At 39.9% G+C, this 23,290-nt stretch overlaps 1 protein-coding gene across 1 annotated transcript; it reads left to right on the top strand.

The window, feature by feature from the left end:
- Nucleotides 1–360: 360 nt before the first annotated feature.
- ddx6 (DEAD (Asp-Glu-Ala-Asp) box helicase 6) lies at nt 361–23,290 on the top strand. Its single transcript, XM_062060858.1, has 14 exons — nt 361–515; nt 4,140–4,697; nt 4,801–4,864; nt 12,242–12,346; nt 13,118–13,247; nt 13,328–13,474; nt 13,572–13,666; nt 13,765–13,887; nt 15,434–15,562; nt 15,659–15,775; nt 18,092–18,155; nt 19,321–19,422; nt 19,502–19,681; nt 20,544–23,290. The coding sequence occupies exons 2-13, from the start codon at nt 4,498–4,500 to the stop codon at nt 19,675–19,677; spliced, it is 1,452 nt and encodes a 483-aa protein (XP_061916842.1). The 5' UTR covers nt 361–515; nt 4,140–4,497; the 3' UTR covers nt 19,678–19,681; nt 20,544–23,290.

Raw genomic sequence — 23,290 nt, 5'->3', positions numbered from 1 at the left:
TGTGTGAATGGGGGAGGGAGGTTTTTTGGGTTGGTGCACTAATTGTAAGTGTATCTTGTGTTTTTTATGTTGATTTAATTAAAAAAAAAAAAAAAAACGATACCGATAATTTCCGATATTACATTTTAAAGCATTTATCGGTTTATATTATCATTGACATTATTATTAATAATGTTAATTCCACGACTGTATATATCGGTTGATATCGGTATCGGTAATTAAAGAGTTGGACAATATCGGATATCGGCAAAAAGCCATTATCGGACATCCCAACTTTTTAACTGATAATTGTGACCTTTTTGTCTGATAATCGCGACTTGTCCTGGCACAAACGGGACTTCCACAGGGAGAGGCGGTGATTCCAAATGGAATCAGCTGATCGGCTGGCTGGGGGCGGACTCAAAAAGGAGCGGCCGCCATCTTGAAGGCTCGGATGAGACGAAGAAGCCTCATTCGGTGTGCTCGGCTACCATTTGGCACAGCTTTCAAAACGACGAAAACTTCGCTTATCTGAGGTAAACATGTGACCCACGAAGATAGCGCTTTCGCGTAAAGTCACTCACCTGCCACCTGGGTCGTCTGTGGGGATATTGGTGCCGTGGTATTAGAATGCCATCGTTAGCTAGCTCGCTAGCGGACGAGCTAGTCCTGCTCGGTAACTCGCTTATATTCGCTAACTATACTAATATTCGCTAACTATAATAATATTTGCTAACTGTACTAATATTCGCTAACTGTACTAATATTCGCTAACTGTACTAACATTCGCTAACTATAGTAATATTCGCTACCTATACTAATATTCGGTGAGTGTTTTGGTTAGTTGGGTGAAACGTGTCACCTGTGAAAAGCATAATGTCGACTAGTTTGTTTGCGTCAGCGACGACTCATTCATGGCTGTAGGTAAATGTTCCTGTGCAAGCTAATCTACGTCATTGGTTATTATTAAAAGGCTCGATGGTTGTTTGACATCTTGATAAGTTTATACATGCCTCTTTTCAGCCCTCACTTTTTACACCAAGGGCCACATACTGAAAAGTCAAACTATGCGGGGGGTGATTTTGTTAAAAAAAAAAAAAGTTTAACAAATTATATATATGTATGTATGTATGTATATTTAAAGACAACACTTTGTCAGCTCTGTGTTCTAGGTGACTACGTATAATTATTGATTACATTTTAGCTTTTAATCATCCATCCATCTATCTTCTTCCGCTTATCTGAGGTCGGGTCGCGGGGGCAGCAGCCTAAGCAGCCACTTGGTCTAGCTCTTCCCGGGGGATCCAGAGGCGTTCCCAGGCCAGCCGGGAGACATAGTCTTCCCAATGTGTCCTGGGTCTTCCCCGTGGCCTCCTACTGGTCGGACGTGCCCTAATCAGCTCCCTAGGGAGGCGTTCGGGTGGCATCCTGACCAGATGCCGAACCGCCTCATCTGGCTCCTCTCCATGTGGAGGAGCAGCGGCTTTACTTTGAGCTCCCCCCGGATGGCAGAGCTTGTCACCCTATCTCTAAGGGAGAGACCCGCCACCCGGCGGAGGAAGCTCATTTGGGCCGTTTGTACCCGTGATCTTGTCCTTTTCGGTCATAACCCAAAGCTCATGACCATAGGTGAGGATGGGAACGTAGATCGACGGGTAAATTGAGAGCTTTGCCTTCCGGCTCAGCTCCTTCTTCACCACAACGGATCGATACAGCGTCCGCGTTACTGAAGACGCCGCACCGATCCGCCTGTCGATCTCACGATCCACTCTTCCCCCACTCGTGAACAAGACTTCGAGGTACTTGACCTCCTCCACTTGGGGCAGGGTCTCCTCCCCAACCCGGAGATGGCACTCCACCCTTTTCCGGGCGAGAACCATGGACTCGGACTTGGAGGTGCTGATTCTCATTTTTGCCTTTTCTACTGTTTTTTTGTCCTGTAAAAATGTAGTATTACGATTGTGTAACCGCATAACCGAGCGTGTCAAAAATTCTGCCTGTACTGAAATATCAACCTCCCGTTACACATTTAAGTGTTTAATGTTGGGGTTTTTGTAATTATTTAATTCCTCTGCGACCCCGAAAGGGATAAGCGGTAGAAAATGGATGGATGGATAATTCATAAGTTAGTAGTTATATTTTACAATGTTTATTTCAACAGCTTCTAATGTTTTGTATCAGGGGTGTCCAAACTTCTCCCACCAAGAACTGTATACTGTGTACAGCTCCACTAATGGACATTGGAGTGTTACTTTCAAAGGCAAAATTAAAGTATTGCTAGAAACATAATTTTATATGGGACTTTATTGTATTATATGTATAGTACATGTTCCAAAAAGAAAAAAGTATAAAACACCACCAGAATTAGAGATATGAAGTGATGAAGCTTAGTGTTACGCTCATGACTTGGTGTAACTAAACATTACCCTATAAGATGAAGGCAATTGCATTTTATTGATATTTGAAATGTATTCAATGTTTATAAATGAATATTTAAATATACTAAATGTAAAAAAGGGAAATATTCAAAATAAGATCATTAAATGAAATCTAGTTTGGTTACGCCATCATGAGCGCAACACAAGGTTGTAAAAGTTTCAACTACAATTCTAAATAAGATGTCAAAAGCAAACTGAAATCAAATACACACAGCTTAAAGATTGATCAATACCTATTTAAATTTAGTAATACATAAATATGATGATTTATCAAAATATAAAAGAAATATATCTGAACAGAACGCTCATGATGGTTACACCAAAAACTAACGCTATGAATCGTGTTTTTCCAAGTTTTTGGGGCATTTTTATGCTATTTCCAAGCATCTCCTTTTTATTATCGTTGATTTTAAATGGTCAAACTAATGCATATTATAGATGCATGCCCTAGTAAACAAAAAAAAGTTATTTTTATTTTGATTGTTACATTTTGAAGTACATTTGTGCAGGTGGGTGCGAATGTACCCATTACCAGAGCTGTACACTACTCAAAAGTCCAGGTGGGCCATCTTGATATTAATTTAGTTTAAAAAAAAAAAGTTTAATATGCACACATTATTTAAAGACAGCATTTGTCAGCTCTGTTATAATTGACTAAGTATATTAGAACATTTAGCTTTTTCTCATTACATTTTGTTTTTCTTGCTTTATTTTTTTTAGATTTTTTTTCCCCCCTGCAAGAATGGAATATTACGATTGTGTATCTGCATAACCTAGTGAGTCAAAAATTCTGCCTGTACAAAAATATTAACGTTCAGGTGCACCTTTTACGGTGTTAATTGTTGGAATATTCCAAATTAAGGCATGAGTTAGTGTTTTTATTATTTGACAAACTAAACAATATTTATTTTTATTTTGAAAGCTTCTAATATTTATGATCAGGGTGTTTAAACTTTTTCCACCAAGGGTCGCCGCATACTGAAAAGTCAAAGTATGCATTGACCATTTTGTTTTTATTAATAAAAAAATGCTGCAAACAGATGACATATTTTGGCAGACAAAACTTTGTCAACTTTGTTATAGGTAGAGGTGGGTATTTTGGGCACCCTACAATTCGATTAAAAAATCCATTCTTGATGCATGTGTATTGATGCCATTTTATTATTCTTTTCATTTCACTAATTGAGCATTCGTCACTTGTAACTTCTGAAAACAATAAACGATTGAATAATTCCAATTACATTTATTAGATTAATGGACGTGTGCAAAACTGGAACATAAGTGCCCTAAATTAAAGTAGCTGGTTGGATCTCTCAAAGAAGTGGCTCGCTGCGGTCAGCCAAATTTTAGAACTGCCTGCATTACTTTATTTACAATAATCGATTATTGATGTTTGCTAGTTGATTTTACATTCCAAATTTTTGATAATTTTTCTTACATTTTCACTGTTTTTTTCCCAACAATATGTTGCAGGCCAACAAAACTGTCATTTTGGACACCCCTGCCATATCCGTTTTGTCATCGTACACTTCCCGAGCCACTTATTTTGTGGTAGACTAACCCTTAGTGCATTTGGATTAAAACGTCATCATAGGGCGCATTTGCGTTCGCTGCTAGCAGAGTCAAAAACATGGCTTTGGTCCTTTTCGTAAACACAACAGCAACTAAGTTGATTTAATTTGTCAGCTTTAAGTTTTCTCTGACTTGTTGACTTCATTTCAGGGTTGGTATTAATCCGACGGAGGACGCAGCAGCTCAGTGGAGCTAATCAAGATGGCTAACTGAACAAGTGGGCCCATACTTGAAGGCAAGCTAAGCCCTCTTGCAGTTTGCCTTGCAGACACTGCTGTGAAGTTCTCTCCTTAACTAAACTCAAACCAATGCTCAAAACAGACCCTGAAGAGACGCTTGATGTCCCACAAATGGCAATATTATATAGTTAGTCTTGGGGATAGATATTTGGACACTGGGTGTATAGAAGAGAACAAGCCCCAAGGGGGGAAGGACTATCTTTAAATTGTACGTGGATTCGCTCTTAGTTTAATTTGAAATTGGACTTGATAAAAGCTCAGGGGAAAACATGAGAACTGCCAGGACAGAGAACCCAGTGATTCTGGGCTTGTCGAACCAGAATGGCCAGCTCCGGGGCTCGGTGAAGCCGGCAGGAGCGCCAGGCGGAGGAGGAGGCGGAGGCCCCCAACAACAGCCACTAAACCAGATAAAAGGCACAATCAACAACGGCAACGCCCAGCCTGCCCCCACGACTAATGCCGTCATCAAGTGAGTCACGCCACCAAAAAATGGGAGTTCCACGTTCCGAGACATCTCTGCTGTCGCAAAGTATGTTTTTGTGCGTTTCTCACAAGCCTGTCATCTTTCACAGGCCCGGAGATGACTGGAAGAAAAATCTGAAACTGCCCCCAAAGGACATGAGGATGAAAACTTCGGTTTGTATATGACTGTCTTGTTTGCAACCTAACTGCCAAAAGGGGGTGTTGAAATTACCCAACTGTGCAGTGGAACCTTTAAGATTGAAATCTAAATAAAGTCTGGGAATATTTCCAAGTGTAAAAATAAGTTAACTCTGGGTTTTCGCGGGTAATTAAGAGTCATTCAATTGATTTTGCGAAAATTAAGGCCTTGAATGGCATTAAATACGAAGTCCAGAGACATTTTAAAATAATTCATACAGATATAGGCCTTGGGCCACAAAGTCAATTAATTAAATGATTAATTAATTTGATAACTTTGTCGGTATCGATAAATGTTTTTCTTATACAAGAGTTCTCACTTTGTGCATCGCTCAGCACCTTAGCACGTCTGTTTGACAGAATTAAATGAGGGGGGGAGACTGTGTGCAGTTTAACATATTGAGAATCCATTTTATCTTTGTTTAATTATTTAGGATATTTCAGTTATTGACCCTCCAAATACAATGGTAAATACTACAGTCATGACAAATCATTACATTTGAAAGGGTTACTTGCATTATGATAGTGCTTAATTTGGCCACAGTTAATGTAAACTAATGCTTTCATTGTATATAATGGTGATCAGCAATATGACATGGGCATTATATCTTAGTTTCATTAAAAAGCATTACATTAGATTTTCTGTAACCCAGTAGTAGGAAGTGATGGTTGACCGAAGAGACAACCCAGTAGTTGTCAAAACTGCAGTCACTTTAATTGTACATGTTGCTCAAAAACTGGAGGAGAAGGTGTTTGTTTTTGTAGCTTTCACTGGAGGGTAAAACCGGGATGTCTACAAATCAGAAATGAACTAATTGTTTAAAAAGCTGACCAATCAGAGCAGAGCCCTGGTCAGAGTTGCTGTTGATGCTGTTGGTTAGAATTTGTCGAAGTCCTTCTGAGGGGCAGGGGGTTGATGATGTAGCATAAGGTTGAAGTGGCTCATTTGTATTATCCTGGCATTTACATTTGACAGTACTACTTTTGTTGCTGCACACCATTGCAGTAACTTCCCTTTCTGGTTTTATGATTATGGTCACATTTCCTCTTTGTCATCAATGGTAGCCTGTTGTAACCTGACTCTCGCCAGATCCTTGTAGTTCGCTGAGCTCCACACAAGGATCTGGCCTCGAAGGCAATGCAAACTCCTTCAAGTTAGCAAAAAACAATGAACCAATCAGGATCGCCGGGCGGGATTTCATAGATGTGACGTAGCGCCGAAGCGACTGTTTGATTCAAACAGAGCAGCGAGGAGTCGTGTGCTGACATTTTCTTTGCACAAACGACATCGATCGTCTACTGACATTGCTGCGTTGTTTCAGTAAAAGTTCTCTAACTTTTCGCTCTGTCGTTGTCCAATATGTCGGCTGTTCTGTTTTGGATTTCCCAGCGTCACAGGTTGATTTCGATGTGGAAGTAGCACGTCATTCAAGATAACGGACAAGTGGTTTATCCAATCACATACAATGATTCTTTTACAAGGGCCCGCCTTCTGCAATACATCTCCTATTGAGAAGTCCCAGATCCTTGTGTGGAGCTCAGCCAACAACAAGGATCTGGAGCACCACAAAAACACAATGCTAGGGGAGTGAAATATTTGGATCAAAGGTCCTCAATATGGGGTCTCTGGAGGTATTTCAGGGGGGGGTGAAATGTTGTTTTTTCCAAAAACTTTTTATATTCCCCACAATATTTTATTGGAATATAATTGTCTTTAAATACACACTCATTAATCCAACATGCTCTAGTGAACAGAGCCGTTAATAGATTTGCTCCAGAACAAGTTGCATCGCATGCGGCGGAAAGCTATGTACAAGTAGGGGTCCCCTTTTAGATCTCTCAATCAGTTTGGGAGTCCTCAGGCTGAAAAACACTGAAGACCCGTGATTTAGATGCTCACTAAGCTGAACTCGAGGTATACAGAACTAGTGATGGGTACCGAATTTGGTGCTTTTGTAGGCACCAACCGAATGCTGTCGGTACTACCAGGTATCTATTCAGGTAAAATCAAAAGGTGTCATATTTCGATACCTTTTGTTGCAAATGACATTACGTCCGGTTTCAGACTTAATGCCGGTTCACGTAAACCAGGGGTCCCCAAACTTTTTGACTCCGTTTTGTCATTGAACATCAATTAACATTGATGTTCATCAACATTTAACATTGTCACGTTATCGATGGGAAAATTCATTTTTAGACTATATGATTTGCCAGAGCGACTAGGAGACACCAAGAGTAACAAGCGGTAGAAAATGGATTATAAAGGAAAGATTTAATTTTTTTAAATTTATTTATTATTTTTTTTAGTTGGGACTTTCTGTAGGCCGGATTTTGGATGCGGGGGGGCCTGATCCGGCCCGCGGGCCGTAGTTTGGGGACCCCTGACGTAAACTGTCAAGCAGCACTCAAGGCGGATTCAGCCAAACTCCCTCTAAATCAGTGCTTCTCAAATATTTTCTGTTACCCCCCCAACCTCCAAGGAAGAAGAAAATATACACTACCGTTCAAAAGTTTGGGGTCACCCAAACAATTTTGTGGAATAGCCTTCATTTCTAAGAACAAGAATAGACTGGAGTTTCAGATGAAAGTTCTCTTTTTCTGGCCATTTTGAGCGTTTAATTGACCCCACAAATGTGATGCTCCAGAAACTCAATCTGCCCAAAGGAAGGTCAGTTTTGTAGCTTCTGTAACGAGCTAAACTGTTTTCAGATGTGTGAACATGATTGCACAAGGGTTTTCTAATCATCAATTAGCCTTCTGAGCCAATGAGCAAACACATTGTACCATTAGAACACTGGAGTGATAGTTGCTGGAAATGGGCCTCTATACACCTATGTAGATATTGCACCAAAAACCAGACATTTGCAGCTAGGATAGTCATTTACCACATTAGCAATGTATAGAGTGTATTTTCTTAAAGTTAAGACTAGTTTAAAGTTATCTTCATTGAAAAGTACAGTGCTTTTCCTTCAAAAATAAGGACATTTCAATGTGACCCCAAACTTTTGAACGGTAGTGTATCTTCCCCCTCTCCACCGTGACTGTAAATAATAGTTTGTCTAAAAAATTATTATAAACATACCTCTGCATAACGTAAGCTTATAAACATTAAAAGAAACCACATACTGTTTTTTTTGTGAAACAAAGTGCTACATATGCTTCATTATATTCTGTTACGGCCAAAAAACATGTTCCCTGAGGTCCCACACGCCCCAGTATTTGAGGACTGCTCTAAATGTTGCATTTTTCAACACTAAAAAAGCAAGTATGATTGGTAGAAAACACTGAAACATTAAGGCTCAACTCTTCCAAAATTCGCTAGCTTGATGCTAATTTACAGTGGATTTGTTAGACAGGCTGCATTAGCATTAGCCATTTTACATGTTGATTTCAATACCTCCCAAATTTGGTAAGAACTACAAAAGCTGTGTAATAAGTACACTACTTTCAGTATAAACAATATGGCGCAACATAACACATTAAGCTTCCTGGAAAAAGTTACTTCCCAGTTAGACCACATACCATAGATAACATATACAGTACTGCCATCTAATGTCTTGGCAGTACAATTGCAGTGCGAATGAGACTCAAATGGCACAAGTAAACAGTATATAACTGAATAGCACAGTTATCATAATCAGCTACTTTTTAAATGATACATATATTTTTTTTATTATCAAATAGTATTCAACACAGTGACAATTTGTACCGATATTGATTTCCAGGTAACCGGATCTGGTACCATATCGGTTCAAATGTGAACGATACCCGTCCCTCGTTACAACACATGCCAGTTGGTTCCACCTCTGGACTTTAAAAGACAGAAGCTTGTCTGATTGTGTATCCTCAAACTCCAGTAGTATTTGAGGTCATTGTTTATTACAGTGGCCTATATTCAATGTTTAATTAGCCCAGTGCTTCTCAAATATTTTCTGTTACGCCCCCCACCTAGGAAGAAGAAAATATTTTGCCACCCCCCACACACACGCACACTCTCCACCATCACTAAAAATAGTATATTTTGTTGATACATTTGTCATGACAATACCTCTGAATAACATTGTAAGCTTATCAAAAATTAAACACACCAGTCTTTCCTCCACCGTGGTTACAGTGAAGCTAAGGGGGGCACAGTTTGAGAGACTGTTTGAGAGACTGAATTAGCCTAACACAGGGGTCACCAACCTTTTTGAAACCAAGGGCTACTTCTTGGGTACTGATTAATGCGAAGGGCTACCAGTTAGATACACACTTAAATAAATTGCCAGAAGTAGCCAATTTGCTCAATTTACCTTTAACTCTGTTATTAATAATTAATGATATTTATCTTTGTGGAAACACTGATCATCTTAATGATTTCTCACAATAAATATATATAGAAACAGATAAATATCAATATGCAACACTTTATTTTTATATTTTCTCTAAGTGCACATTTTTCAAATTGAACATTTTCAAATGATCACTTCTAAGACAGTCTTGTGAAATCAAAATATCCCATTTTAACTAGCTAGCCACTAACATTTTTTAACAAATCATGAATTACTTTGCACCATGTTTGTACAAATAATAACTCATGTAAAATACAAAAGTAAACTCTCAAATTTTTAAATCATGTCACACTTACTTTGAACTGGACACCAAATCTGTTATCTGTTTCTTTGTCAGTTAGTGGGAAGCCTGGCATTGCATACTGTTAACTAGTGTGTTGTACTCTGGTGTGTAACTTGACACTGCAACTCTGAGTGAGTCTTGCAGATGTGCATCAGCGAGGCGTGTTCTGTGTTTGTTCTTGATGAAGTTCATGTCAGAAAAGGCTGATTCACAAAGATAAGATTTTTCCTCATTGTTTGCGGAACCTTCTTAATCTTTTGGACATATTTTCACAGCAATCTGGCCTTAAGCTTAATTATGATCAATGTAAAATGTTAAGGATCGGAAATCTAAAGGGAACGTCCTTTCGAATGGAATGCAAAGTGCCTGTTTTGTGGACAGATGGACCAGTTAACATACTTGGTGTTGTTGTCCCAGAAAATCTGGAAGATCTAGGCTCAGTAAATTATGATAATCGACTAAGAAAGCTGGACAAAATTATGCAATTATGGAAAGGGAAATCCCTAACCTTGTATGGTAAAATGTTAATTATTCCTCAATTTATTTATTTGTTTTTGTCATTACCAGCTCCATCACAAAACTTTTTTAAGATTTATGAGCGGAGGGTCTTCGATTTTGTCTGGAACGGCAAACCAGAAAAGATTAAAAAAAGGTTTTGTACAAACAGTATGAATATGGGGGCCTGAAACTTCTCAACCTTGAAGCTATGTGTCTGTCTTTAAAAGCATCAATTGTTCCAAAGATGTATTTAAACATTGAGTGGTACACAAATGTCCTGTTGGACAAAAAACATGTACTGTATCAAAAGAAATTGTATCCTTTTTTACAAGTGATCCCCTCCCAGAGAGTCTGCTGGGAAACATGGCGGGGTTCATAAAGGAAACAATCCACTCATAGTGGTGTTTTCAATTTTATGTGCCAGAAAAAAGAGACGATATTTTGCAGCAGTTAATATGGATGAACTCTAATATTGTAATAGATGGAAAGCCTTTCTTTTGGAAAAATATGTTTGAAAGAGGAATCATTTTTGTCAATGATATTATCAATGAGAATGGTAAAATTATGAAGTATGATGAATTTAGAGCTATGTATGGTGATGCTTGCTCAAGCTTTTCATTTTATCAACTAACTGGAGTAATTGGGAAAAGATGGAAACAAATAATTAATTATGGAACTACTAAATTATTAGTTTGTAAACCTCTAATAAGAAATTCTAGTTGGCAAAAAGGAACTAAAATAAATAGAAAAATATATAATTTCTATTTAATAAAGAAATCTTTGAAGGCTGCCTCATACAACACAAATGGAAAATGGGAGGACTTTTTTGACTGCCCGTTGCCATGGGATGCCATATTCAAACTAATCTATAAAACCACTATCGATGTGCAAAATCGTTATTTTCAAATTAAAATTATTTATAACTTCTTACCCACAGGGAAAATGTTAAAATTTTGGAATATGACAGTGTCAGATGATTGCCGATTTTGTTGTCAGGAGCCTGAATCCACCCTGCATTTGTTTTGGTATTGTCATATTGTGTCTTTGTTTTGGGTGGAAGTTGAAAAAATGTGTTTAAGGATTGGTTTGTTTATGAAGCTTAATGTGGTTTCTGTTATTTTAGGAGAGTTCATTGACAATCATGATTTAGTCAATATAATTATAGTACTCGGTAAAATGTTTATTTTTAAGGCCAAAAACAGATATTCACTTAGTATTACTTTCTTTAAAACATTTATTCAGTATTTTCTAACTTTAGAAAGTTACATGGTTGAAAACGATAATGATGCCAAAAAACATTAAAAAAAAGATGAGAAGTCCTCAAAGGCTTATTTTGAAAGTATAATTATGTTTATAGATTATATGATATCTGTTGTTGTGTTCCCTAATTTGAGTGACCTGGACATAATCTGGACTGTACATAAATGCTTATTTTGAAGATGTAATTTTGTTTATAAATTATATGCAATCTGTTGTGTTCCCTAATTTTTTTCTGTGTACATGAATTAAGGTGTGTGTTGCTGAGTCTGACTTGGACCTTATCTGGACTGGGCCTGGTTTAAAAAACCCTTTAAACAAATCTAATTTCATTGACAACCTGGTCCGTTGAAGATAAGGCCCTTTTTTAAAAAATAAAATAAGATAAATAAATAAAAAACATTTTCTTGGATAAAAAAAAGTAAAACAATATGAAAATAATTACATAAAAAATAGTAATTAATGAAAATGTTAGTAGACCAGCTCCCTGTGCTTCAGGGACTGTGTCCCTTGCAGATGTGTTGTCTATGTTGTGGGAACCAGAATATTGGTAGCAGAAAGAAATAACCCCTTTTGTGTGAGTGGGTGTGGATGAGTGTGCATGGGGGAGGTTGTTTGGGTTGATGCACTGATTGAAAGTGTATCTTGTGTTTTTTCTATGTAGATTTAATTAAAAAAAATTTTTTTTTAATTTTTTATTTTTTTTAAAAAAAATTTATTTTTTAATTTTTTTTTTAGAACAGGCCCGCGGGCGACTCATCTGGTCCTTACGGGCGACCTGGTGCCCGCGGGCACCACGTTGGTGACCCCTGGCCTAACATGTGCTGTATGAGTTAGCATTCAGTCATGCAATGAAATGGATGGTATACCACTAGCATTCTTCTGCTCAGATAGAATCAGTTCTTTGTGAATTTAATGATTCGACCTTCTGGATAATTGCTGAGATGTGCTGGGCTAATAGTCGTTTTTGCCGTTGCTCCACAGGATGTGACGGCAACTAAAGGCAACGAGTTTGAAGATTATTGCCTTAAGAGGGAGCTGCTCATGGGCATCTTTGAGATGGGCTGGGAAAAGCCGTCTCCAATCCAGGTGAGTTTGCTCCTCCCAACATGCTACCTCCTGATTATGTGTGTGTGTGTGTGTGTGTGTGTGTGTGTGTGTGTGTGTGTGTGTGTGTGTGTGTGTGTGTGTGTGTGTGTGTGTGTGTGTGTGTGTGTGTGTGTGTGTGTGTGTGTGTGTGTGTGTGTGTGTGTGTGTGTGTGTGTGTGTGTGTGTGTGTGTGTGTGTGTGTGTGTGTGTGTGTGTGTGTGTGTGTGTGTGTGTGTGTGTGTGTGTGTGTGTGTGTGTGTGTGTGTGTGTGTGTGTGTGTGTGTGTGTGTGTGTGTGTGTGTGTGTGTGTGTGTGTGTGTGTGTGTGTGTGTGTGTGTGTGTGTGTGTGTGTGTGTGTGTGTGTGTGTGTGTGTGTGTGTGTGTGTGTGTGTGTGTGTGTGTGTGTGTGTGTGTGTGTGTGTGTGTGTGTGTGTGTGTGTGTGTGTGTGTGTGTGTGTGTGTGTGTGTGTGTGTGTGTGTGTGTGTGTGTGTGTGTGTGTGTGTGTGTGTGTGTGTGTGTGTGTGTGTGTGTGTGTGTGTGTGTGTGTGTGTGTGTGTGTGTGTGTGTGTGTGTGTGTGTGTGTGTGTGTGTGTGTGTGTGTGTGTGTGTGTGTGTGTGTGTGTGTGTGTGTGTGTGTGTGTGTGTGTGTGTGTGTGTGTGTGTGTGTGTGTGTGTGTGTGTGTGTGTGTGTGTGTGTGTGTGTGTGTGTGTGTGTGTGTGTGTGTGTGTCCCCCCCCCAACCCAACTTGAGCCATCGCTTCTGCTCGTAGGAGGAAAGTATTCCCATCGCCTTGTCAGGGAGGGATATCTTAGCCAGAGCCAAGAATGGCACAGGGAAGAGTGGAGCCTACCTCATTCCCTTACTTGAACGCATCGACCTAAAGAGAGACTGCATACAAGGTGAGCAACGGGAAGGCAATACATGATGTGAACATTTCAAACCATGGCTCTTGTTTAACTGATCCCCTGCCCTCTCACAGCATTGGTGGTAGTCCCCACCAGGGAATTGGCTTTGCAAGTCAGCCAAATATCCATCCAGGTCAGCAAACACATGGGAGGAGTGAAGGTGATGGCAACCACCGGTGGAACCAACCTACGAGACGACATTATGAGACTGGATGAAACCGGTAAGTAAACACCTCATGCTGAGAATTCTAAAATACTTAACTGCTGCCTCTTGCTTTTTTGTAAGTGGATGCATGCTAAAACTGTTGTATTTCTCAGTGCACGTGGTCATCGCCACCCCAGGGAGGATTTTAGACCTCATCAAGAAAGGAGTGGCCAAAGTCAGTCAAGTGCAAATGATTGTTTTAGATGAGGTGAGATAAGGTGGTCGTATATTTATTTGGACTTTAAAAAAAAATTTAAAAAATAATTTTATGTAATGTTTTAAATGTACCTTTTTGCTTATGTACAGGCTGACAAACTGTTGTCTCAGGACTTTGTTGCCATGATGGAAGAGATTCTGGGCTTCCTCTCCAAACAGAGACAGATCTTGCTTTACTCTGCTACCTTCCCCCTCAGCGTTCAGAAGTTTATGGTAGGTTGTCATGTAGGGCTGGACAATACATCGAACTTGGATCTCGATTTCGGCTTGTCGCAATTATAACATTTCGGGGGAAAATGATTATTGGGCTGATTATTGCAAATTTCTGAGCTTAACGGTGAAACGGATGAGTGAGCATATGAGTGAACTCAAAGTTTGGGATGTCGTCATTGTTGCTACTTTTTGACACAACGCTTGTATGTCTAATCAATAACATTACACTCAAAGGCATTTCCGCGTTACAGTTAACACGGACAGAAACACAGACTGTAAACGCAGAAATGTGAGTGATATTTAGTAATTGTGAAGGAACATTTCGGGAAAATAATGTGACCGGTACCGCTCATTCATACCGTATTTTTCAGACTATAAGTTGCAGTTTTTTTCGTAGTTTGGCCGGGGTGCGACTTATACTCAGGAGCGACTTGTGTGAAATTATTAACACATTACTGTAAAATATCAAATATTATTTAGCTCATTCACGTAAGAGACTAGACGTACAAGATTTCATGGGATTTAGCGATTAGGAGTGACAGATTGTTTGGTAAACGTATAGCATGTTCTATATGTTATTATTTGAATGACTCTTACCATAATATGTTACGTTAACATACCAGGCACGTTCTCAGTTGGTTATTTATGCGTCATATAATGTACACTTATTCAGCCTGTTGTTCACTATTCTTTATTTATTTTAAATAGCCTTTCAAATGTCTATTCTTGGTGTTGGCTTTTATCAAATAAATTTCCCCAAAAAATGTGACTTATACTGCAGTGCGACTTATATATGTTTTTCCTTCTTTATTATGCATTTTCGGCCGGTGCGACTTATACTCCGAAAAATACGGTAATAAACTAAACAATGTGGAGACTGACACTTGAAACAGTGACTAAACTACAAAGCTAAAGCTAGCAAGGACAATCCATACACAAACATCTCATTTGCTTGTGTTGTTGTGAACGACCTCATCGATGTAAGATCAATGTACGAACAGGACAGCAGTCCCAACTTGAGAGGATTTTTTTTCCCCCTCCACAATAAAGGCGCTGTGCGCAACATCCAGTCTGACTGCAAAGGTTTCAAAAAGTACCTAATACAAGCATAAGACTTGGAGCACTTATTGACATATTTACAAAATTATTATGCTTTGACTTAAAATATTGGTAACATTTGTCTGAAGATGTATTGCACTGATAAATGAGGATGTTTGCATTTAATTTTTAACAAAAAGCACACTATGGTGGTAAAATAAATGTAAAAAGTGTAAAGAATTAGAAAAAATTAAAGCAGGAAATTGAAATTTTATTCTCGATATTTATTTATAAATATACATCTGGGTTGTTGTTTTTTTAAATTATATTTAAAGGTCAATTTTGGTGGTACCCTAATTACTGATGTTTTCAAATGAATCATGTTTTATTTGTGATTTCATTATCAAAATGATTATTTTTTACCATTCCTGTCCAGCCCTGTTGGCATTTCTCTGAGAAAAAAAATTGGTAATGGCTAATATAGGGTTTTTCTGATAATTTCCTGTAGAATTCGCACTTGCAGAAGCCCTACGAGATCAACCTCATGGAGGAGCTGACACTGAAAGGTGTGACTCAGTATTACGCTTATGTCACTGAAAGGCAAAAAGTCCATTGCCTCAACACCTTGTTCTCAAGGGTAAGCTTTGCTGTGATGCCTTTTTCCCACAGCCCTTTTCTGGTTTAAAGCGTTCTGAAAACACTTTTTATTAAAATTGTCCACTTTGTTTTGTAGCTCCAGATCAACCAGTCTATCATCTTCTGCAACTCTTCTCAAAGAGTGGAGCTCCTTGCAAAGAAGATTTCCCAGCTTGGCTACTCATGTTTCTACATTCATGCCAAGATGAGACAGGTTGGCACCGTTGTCTGTAGGCATGTTGCTTGTACGCCAAGTGTCCAACGTGATGGCCGGAAGCCATTTCCTACCCTTAGCTTGTTTGTATATTGGCCTTTGGCATATTCTAAAACTCTTTTAATTGGGATATATTGTTACACAAATTTGTTTTGTCAACTTTAAAACAGTTGGTTTGTTCAGTATACAGTGGTTTTAATTTTATTGTACAAAGTAACTTTTTCACTTACGATACCGATATTTGAACCTTAATCCCAATATTGATCTTATCTGCAGAAACCATCCATATTTTAATTTGTTGTAAAATGTTAGAAAAGACTTGATCGAGTCAAATTAGTCAGACAGAACAATGGCGTCTTTAAATTTGTGCTCTTGTTTTTTTCTAACGATAATTAGTAGCCGCAATAAGTAAAGGTAAGCTCATGACACAGTAAATTGAATGTTGCGGACATGTTATTAACTCAGACCTGGGCATTGTGCGGCCCGCGGGCCGCATCCGGCCCTTTGTACGTCCCTGTCCGGCCCGCGTGAGGCCAATTATAAATTACAAAATACATTTTAAAAAGCATCTATTTCGAGTGTGCAATACAACGGTGCTGCTTTTGTTTTGAAAAGCGTTATTTGTATTACTTCCGTGTGGACGTATGCTCGTGCGCGCAGCGGCAATCTCAAATTACAAAATAAATTTTAAAAAAAATCTTTGTCGTGCGTGCAATACAACTGTGCTGCTTTTATTTTGAAAAGTGTTATATGTGCGTATGTCCTGTGAGGGAAGGCGCACAGCGACAAGTGATGCCCGGTTATCCCCGAGACGCTAAAAAGAGAAAAGTTGATGACGAATGGCGTGTTTTCAACAAGACATGGACTGCCAAGTAAAGGTAAAGCTGTGTGCTTATTTGTGGTACACACGTTGCTGTGTTTAAAGAATATAGTGTAACGACCTGCTGAAGTAAGATGTTGTCTTCTTGAGTTGCGTAAATGAGGAGTGAGGAGACGTGCGTGTGGAAGGAACGAGATATGTTGAGCTGTGTTAGTATAGCTTGCTCAATAAAAGTTTAAAAAGAGCGTCAGACTTGATGTGCACTTCTTCTGGACTCTACAATTGGTGGCAGAAGTAAAACTTTGCGCATACTGCACTGTTTGTGTGCTACGTCATCGGGAGGTACGTGCCACGTAAGGAGCTCGCCGCAAAGAGAGAGAGAGAGAGAGAGAGCGCGTTTACAGGTGCAGCCACGCTGCTTGCCACGGGGGGAATTCCGCCCTCAATGAAGACTCCCAGGTTTGATGGCAAGGCGAACTGGGAGGCATTTCATCCCACTTCTGACATCAATTGTAGCGTCCAGAAGAAGTGCACACCAAGTCTGATGCACTTTTTAAACTTTTATTGAGCATGCTATACTAACACAGCTCAACTTATCTCGTTCTTTCCAAAAGGAAAACCACTCATTTCCGCAACAGCAACGCTTACTCCTTCTTCGCCAATCACCTTACAGGCGTGCTACGTTCACAACGTTTTCTTATCTGGTTAAATAAAGGTTCTACAACAAAGAGGATGCAGGATAAAGTGACAGAAATTGACATTTTTGTATTGTAATATACATCAGGAAGTGTTGTGTAAGAAAGTGTTAAAAACAAAACCATCAAAAGCCATCTGCTTTTGTATAAAGATAAGTTAGGTTAAATGAAAATATTATTATCTATCTTACGGTATATCAAAAATAATTTGAGCAAAATTTAATTGAAATATTGTCAGTGTGGCCCTCCAGCAGTGCTCGGGTTGCTCATGCGGCCCCCGGTAAAAATTAATTGCCCACCCCTGTATTAACTGGATACTTTTAATACGCTTCTGCAACTGCAATTATTTGATACTAGTTTATATTGACAAATGTGCTGTTTTTGACTAATAATGTTCAATGACGGATACTTACTATGTTAACTGTTTTGTAGCTGCTTGCTCCTACTAGCATTAGCCTAGCATGTTTACCTTTTTTGTAAATTAAGTAAAATCGAAGAAATTGTGTGTTTATTAGAGGACACTAAAATGTTAACCGGCTGTCCAGCTTTGCACAATTTAGGACTACTTGTATTGGAGCTTATATCGGCAATTTTAAACAAGCCTGTTTAATTCCATACTTGTATTTTTCTGATATCGGTTTGGGGCGCCTCGAGTACAAAATGTATAAAGTACTAGCATCCTAATTTTTTCAAAATGCCGCTCTCAATGTGAAGTTTTTAATCGTGGATTGGCTATGTAGATTTTGTTGGCTCATAGTTTTTTAGGTTTTGAGTTAAATTTCTTCTTTTTTTGCTCTTTAGGAACATCGCAATCGTGTGTTCCATGACTTCCGTAATGGTCTCTGTCGAAATCTTGTCTGCACTGGTAAGTTTTTTTTGTTGGACACTTGGAGGTGGTTTATTTGTGTAATTGGTTTCTAGTGTTCTTCCCTGCACAGTTAACAGGCCTGAGCATGCTTGTGTGTTGTAATTGGAAAGTAAAAACATTATTTCGCAAAAGCCTGCTTAGGGATGATGTTCGAAAACCGGTTCTGCCGATGCTTCGATAAGAAAAGAACCGATTCCATGGAATCGAGCCACTATACCGTATTTTCACGACCATAAGGCACACCGTATTAAAAGGCGCCGTGTCAGTTACGGGTGTTATTTCTGTATTCACGCATAAATAAGGCACAGCGTATTTTTGGGCGCAGGCATGGTTAAACATACGCTAGCTTAAAACATACACTAGCATGCATGGACGCTGTTTTAAAAAGGCAGCATGAGCAAAGCTGAGTTGGGTTGTACTTTATTGAAGTATTTATCAATGTACTCACATAATTTTTTGATCAATCCTCATCCACAAATCCATCAGTCCTCATGTCCTGTGTCCGAAATGAACAGTTGGGCAAGTTCTCCATCAAACACGCCAGATTCCCTCTCCTCATTTTCAAAGTCAGTCTCATTGTCCATTAGCATAGCAAGCTAGCACAACAGTAAAAGCCGACTTCTCTTGCCCCGTTGTGCGTATTGATTCGCTACCGTGCTGGTCCCCTTCTTCTCCACAGCGTGCTTCACCGGGATGTCGAAAGTGAGCGGCACCTCGTCCATGTTGGTGATGTGTTTGTTGGAAATGTTTTTATTTACAACACACATAGCAGCACTGTATGCTCACTGGGGGCGTGTCTTTAGCGTCCTCTCTCACCTGAAACCTTCACCCACATGCTGTCCTCAGTCAAGTCTGCTTTTCCACTATATAAACAGCGTGCCGGCCCAGTCACATAACATCTACGGCTTTTGGAACTCAGTGCACACACAACAATCTATCTGGATTCGATAAGGAATCTGTTCGATAAGAGGATTCGATAATGGCATCGACATCGATAATTTCTTAACGAACATCATCCCTACGCCTGCTTCCATGTTGATAAATCATCACTTGCCCCAACCCTACTGCATAGTTGTCATGATTTCCAACAAAGTACTTGGTTAAAAGTTGGCTTAGTTAGCTGTAGTTCAGATGTGAATGAATAACTGTGCTGTTCTTTCAGACCTTTTCACAAGAGGAATAGACATTCAAGCTGTGAATGTCGTAATCAATTTTGACTTCCCAAAGCTGGGAGAGACTTATCTTCATCGCATTGGCAGATCTGGTAAGAACTCCTCCTTTTTGTCCTACATCCAGCAGTCTTAACAACGTATTAAACCCCTTTTCAAACCGCTCCCATCCAGGCCGCTTTGGACACTTGGGACTGGCCATCAACCTGATCACTTATGACGACCGCTTCAACCTGAAAGGAATCGAAGAGCAGCTGGGGACCGAGATCAAGCCTATCCCCGGAATCATCGACAAGAGCTTGTATGTGGCGGAGTACCACAGCGAGAGCGGCGAAGAAGTGAAGCCATGAGCCCGTGAGTAGACTCGACTACAAGGCTGTCCAAGTCCAGCACCATGTGAATACATTTTGTGCATTAAAGATGCTCCCAAGCAGTCAAATGTAGTTTAATATATACTATTTGGAAAAAAACATCTTAGCTTTGTGTTAGAGAGGGACTAAGCTTATCCAATATTGTTAAAAATAATTTTTTTTAGAATGTGCTGTGGGGCTAATAAGAGTTGGTGGAAAAAAATTGGTCTGGGAACTCTTTAGACACCCTTCACTACTTGAAAGGGCTCGGAAGGGCATGGGATTTTGCAATGCATTGTGGGGCTGCGGTAACCTTTTGTGTTGGCCAAAGTTCGCAAGGCTGTACTGTACCTGCGGTAATGTGAGTAAAAAAACGATTAAAATGGATCATACAAAATAAAGAAATCAAAGGACCTTACGGAGACAAAACTACACTATTCTAAAGGCTTGCAAACTCGAAAAAATAATTCAAATAGGTGGAATTGATCCATATGAACATGTCCATTGGACAAGAGATTTGAGCACACTGCCGTTATTGTCGAAGCCAAACTTGTTTATTAGGGATCGATCCTTTATTAGCATTTTGACTTGGCGGTATCGGCCTCTATCAGTCTTTTTTTGTTTTTCAACTACAACTGAACTACATCAGCAGATACAATATATACATAAGATGCCAGTATTTTTAAATAATTTGGTACTCAAGCACCAGCCCTATATAAGAAAATTTGCCCCCCGCCCTTTTTCTCTTCCTCCTGCAATGTTGGTCGCTTGTACACCGTATACTCTATTTCTTCAGCTATATATATAGATAGATCAATCTCACGCAGCTAACTGTAATCGACTTGTTTTTTTTTGTCCTTTGACAGATCAGTCCATCCTCCATTTCCCCTTTGGACCCCACACTTCCCCTTCATGACTTGGATTTTTCTTCTTTTTTTCCCTTTTTTTTATTTTATTTTTAAATGTACAGTCTGTCCATCTTATTTTTTGGATGCCTCCATCAGGACTGTGAATTTTGTTGGATGCGCGTTGGAAGAACTCATTTGCCTCGTCGTCGTAGGACTCAATGCTGCACCGCCTGCACTGAAGACAGCCCCTTTTCTCCCTTCCCCACGAGGAAAGTAGTACGGGACCAAGTGGACAATGCATCGGTGCATACAGAGGTGGCGAAAGCACCACTAACATGAAGCCAGCACCCACAGGCCCCCTAAAATGACCCCCCTCCATCCGTCACTTTGTTTAGGAACCAGTTTGTATCAAGTGCCTTAAGAAGCAGTCCAACATGTTGTGAAGTAATAACCCTCATCATTCAGCTCTTTTGTTCCGCCTTCAGAAGATTTTGCTGTGCTCTTAAGTTTAAACCACAAAGGTGACCATAACCCGTTTCATTTGTCATCAGGAGGGGGGAGGGGTGCTGCCTGCGCTCGCGTCTGGCTAATTCTGCAGGTCAAACTTGGATTTTTCTCCATGGACAGAGATGCTGGATTTAGTTTTTCCAAGAAGGAAGCCAGACTCTACGTTTATTTTTCTTTTACCCTGTTGCTTGTGCTTCTAGAAGAGCCCGACACTTTCCTCTCGTCTTCAGCTGCAACACAACAGAGACAATGTGCAGCCAACAAACAACCCCATTGAGTCCTGAGGATTCCTCATCCGCTGCAGTTCAGTTTGCAGGACTTTGCTTTAGTCTTTTTTTTCCTTCTCACCTTCCTATGTGCGGCCAAACTTAACTCAGTTGTGCAAAACGGAGGCTGCCCCCCCCCCCCTGTAAATACCTTCATTTTAAGATTGTTTTAAACAAGTTCAGAAGGCTGGCGACAACTGAACACACCCAACATGTTGGCACTGGAGACTTTGCATTACTGCCTGTTGGCTGTGAGGTTATTTATAATTTTAGAAATAGTCTAAAAACAAAGACCCCTTCCTGCATGAACTGTTATTGAGGCCAAGTTCAGCAGACAAATTGGAGGCGTGCAAACTGTCCTAAATGAAAGTTGCACTTAGACGTGATGCTTTAAATTGATTCTCCTACTGCCAGCAGAGCTTTTTAGTCATGAATTCTTTTGTCACCAGCCTCGACTTGTGGACTTGACCGGAGCCTGCCTCGGCTCTCTGGTCAACGTTGCTGTGGAAAGAAAAAGATTAGATTCTATCATGTCCTACTTGCTGCAGTGCAGCGCCATTGGCAGATTTCGTTTTTTGTTTTGTTTTTCCCCCCTTGGGGAGGCGCAACCAGCTGTTACACGAAGCTACAGTCAACACCTAAGAAATACTTGTAAGGACTGCAATTGGATTCAGCCCCCTTTGAATAAGGACAGGATGGAGAAGGGTGTCAAAGTGAAGCATCTGACCTAAAATGTAGCAGGAAGTCTCTGCTCGCTAGCCAACGGGACGATCAAAACAACCTGGAGAAGGTTGGTCAGCACTTAACGCACAGAGCGGTTGACTTCTGGCAATAACACTGTTTTAGTTTTTTTTTGTAATTGCAACACCCAGACAGATGTGCATGTTGGTGTAGAAGATCCTGAACCAGAAGGGGAATGTCAGTGAAAGGATTCCTTAATGAGTTGAACTGCAAACATGGCCGCCTCAGCTTATTTTGCTTCCCTTTTTGTTTCTTTTATGTGGGGTTTGGCTTATACGTCCTAACAAAAACCTTATTTTGCACAAAGGCTCTCAGCTGTAGCAGCTGGGAGTCTTTTTTGGAAAGTTTGGTTCCCTCTTGTGGCGAGATGCTCTTTGGCTGTTTCTAACGTGTGACAAGACTTATAGCGCTTAAAAAAAGATGTCCACTTTCTTGTCCGGTTATAACAGCGATCCTTGCTCTCAAGTCTCACGCTGGCCCCTGACTTGTTTATCATCCAATTTGGCTTATTTGGCATGGAGGGAGGGTGGAATTCTTGTGTTAAAAAACGTTCCAATGAAAGGTGAGCGAGAGCAGGGATCAAGCTTTGCAGACACTCGGCAGCCGTCTGCGTCCTGGTGGCCGGTTGGCGGTATTGCAGCGTCTTGTTTCAATGCTGGAGGATGGTGATGGCGTTACGACAGGATGTTGTCACTGCCGGCCGGCCACCAGGTTGAGAACCTTAAAGACTGAGATGATAGCATCTTGCCAGGAATACTTAATTGGATGTTTTGAAACAAAATTGCCTCGTTCTTTAAGGTCATTTTAAATTGTGGGGAGGGTTGAATTGGTTGACTTGCTGCCCTGATGCACACCAATCGTCCTGGACCGTGGCGACAAACCAAGAACGTTTTTTCGTGCAAATTCAACCCCGACGTCACTTCCTATCCAGGAGGATGCTGCATCAGTACTAGTTGGGGGTTCATCTCATCGTCATGGAGATGGGTTTAATGTGTTGGGAGAGAATAAATTTGATTTTTTTTCTTTTTTGCCCAAAGAAATTGTTCCAATGGGAGAACTCTCCCAAATTGACGCGGTTAAAGCCCAACAAGTTGTTTGCTCTTTTTTATTTAATGAAAATTTGGTCGTTATTTAATTGGCAGACTTTTCAGTGGAGCTAATTTTACAAGAGTTCAGTTCGTTTAAAAATAAGTCACAAATATTGGGCTAAAATATTGAAAGTTTCGTTAAAAATAAAGCTCACTGAATTTA

This window comes from Entelurus aequoreus, linkage group LG10 (genome assembly GCF_033978785.1).
Source record: "Entelurus aequoreus isolate RoL-2023_Sb linkage group LG10, RoL_Eaeq_v1.1, whole genome shotgun sequence".
NCBI classification, from domain to species: Eukaryota; Metazoa; Chordata; class Actinopteri; order Syngnathiformes; family Syngnathidae; genus Entelurus; species Entelurus aequoreus.
The sequence above is the reverse complement of the archived record's forward strand: the minus strand, read 5'-3'. Positions and strand labels throughout refer to the sequence as shown.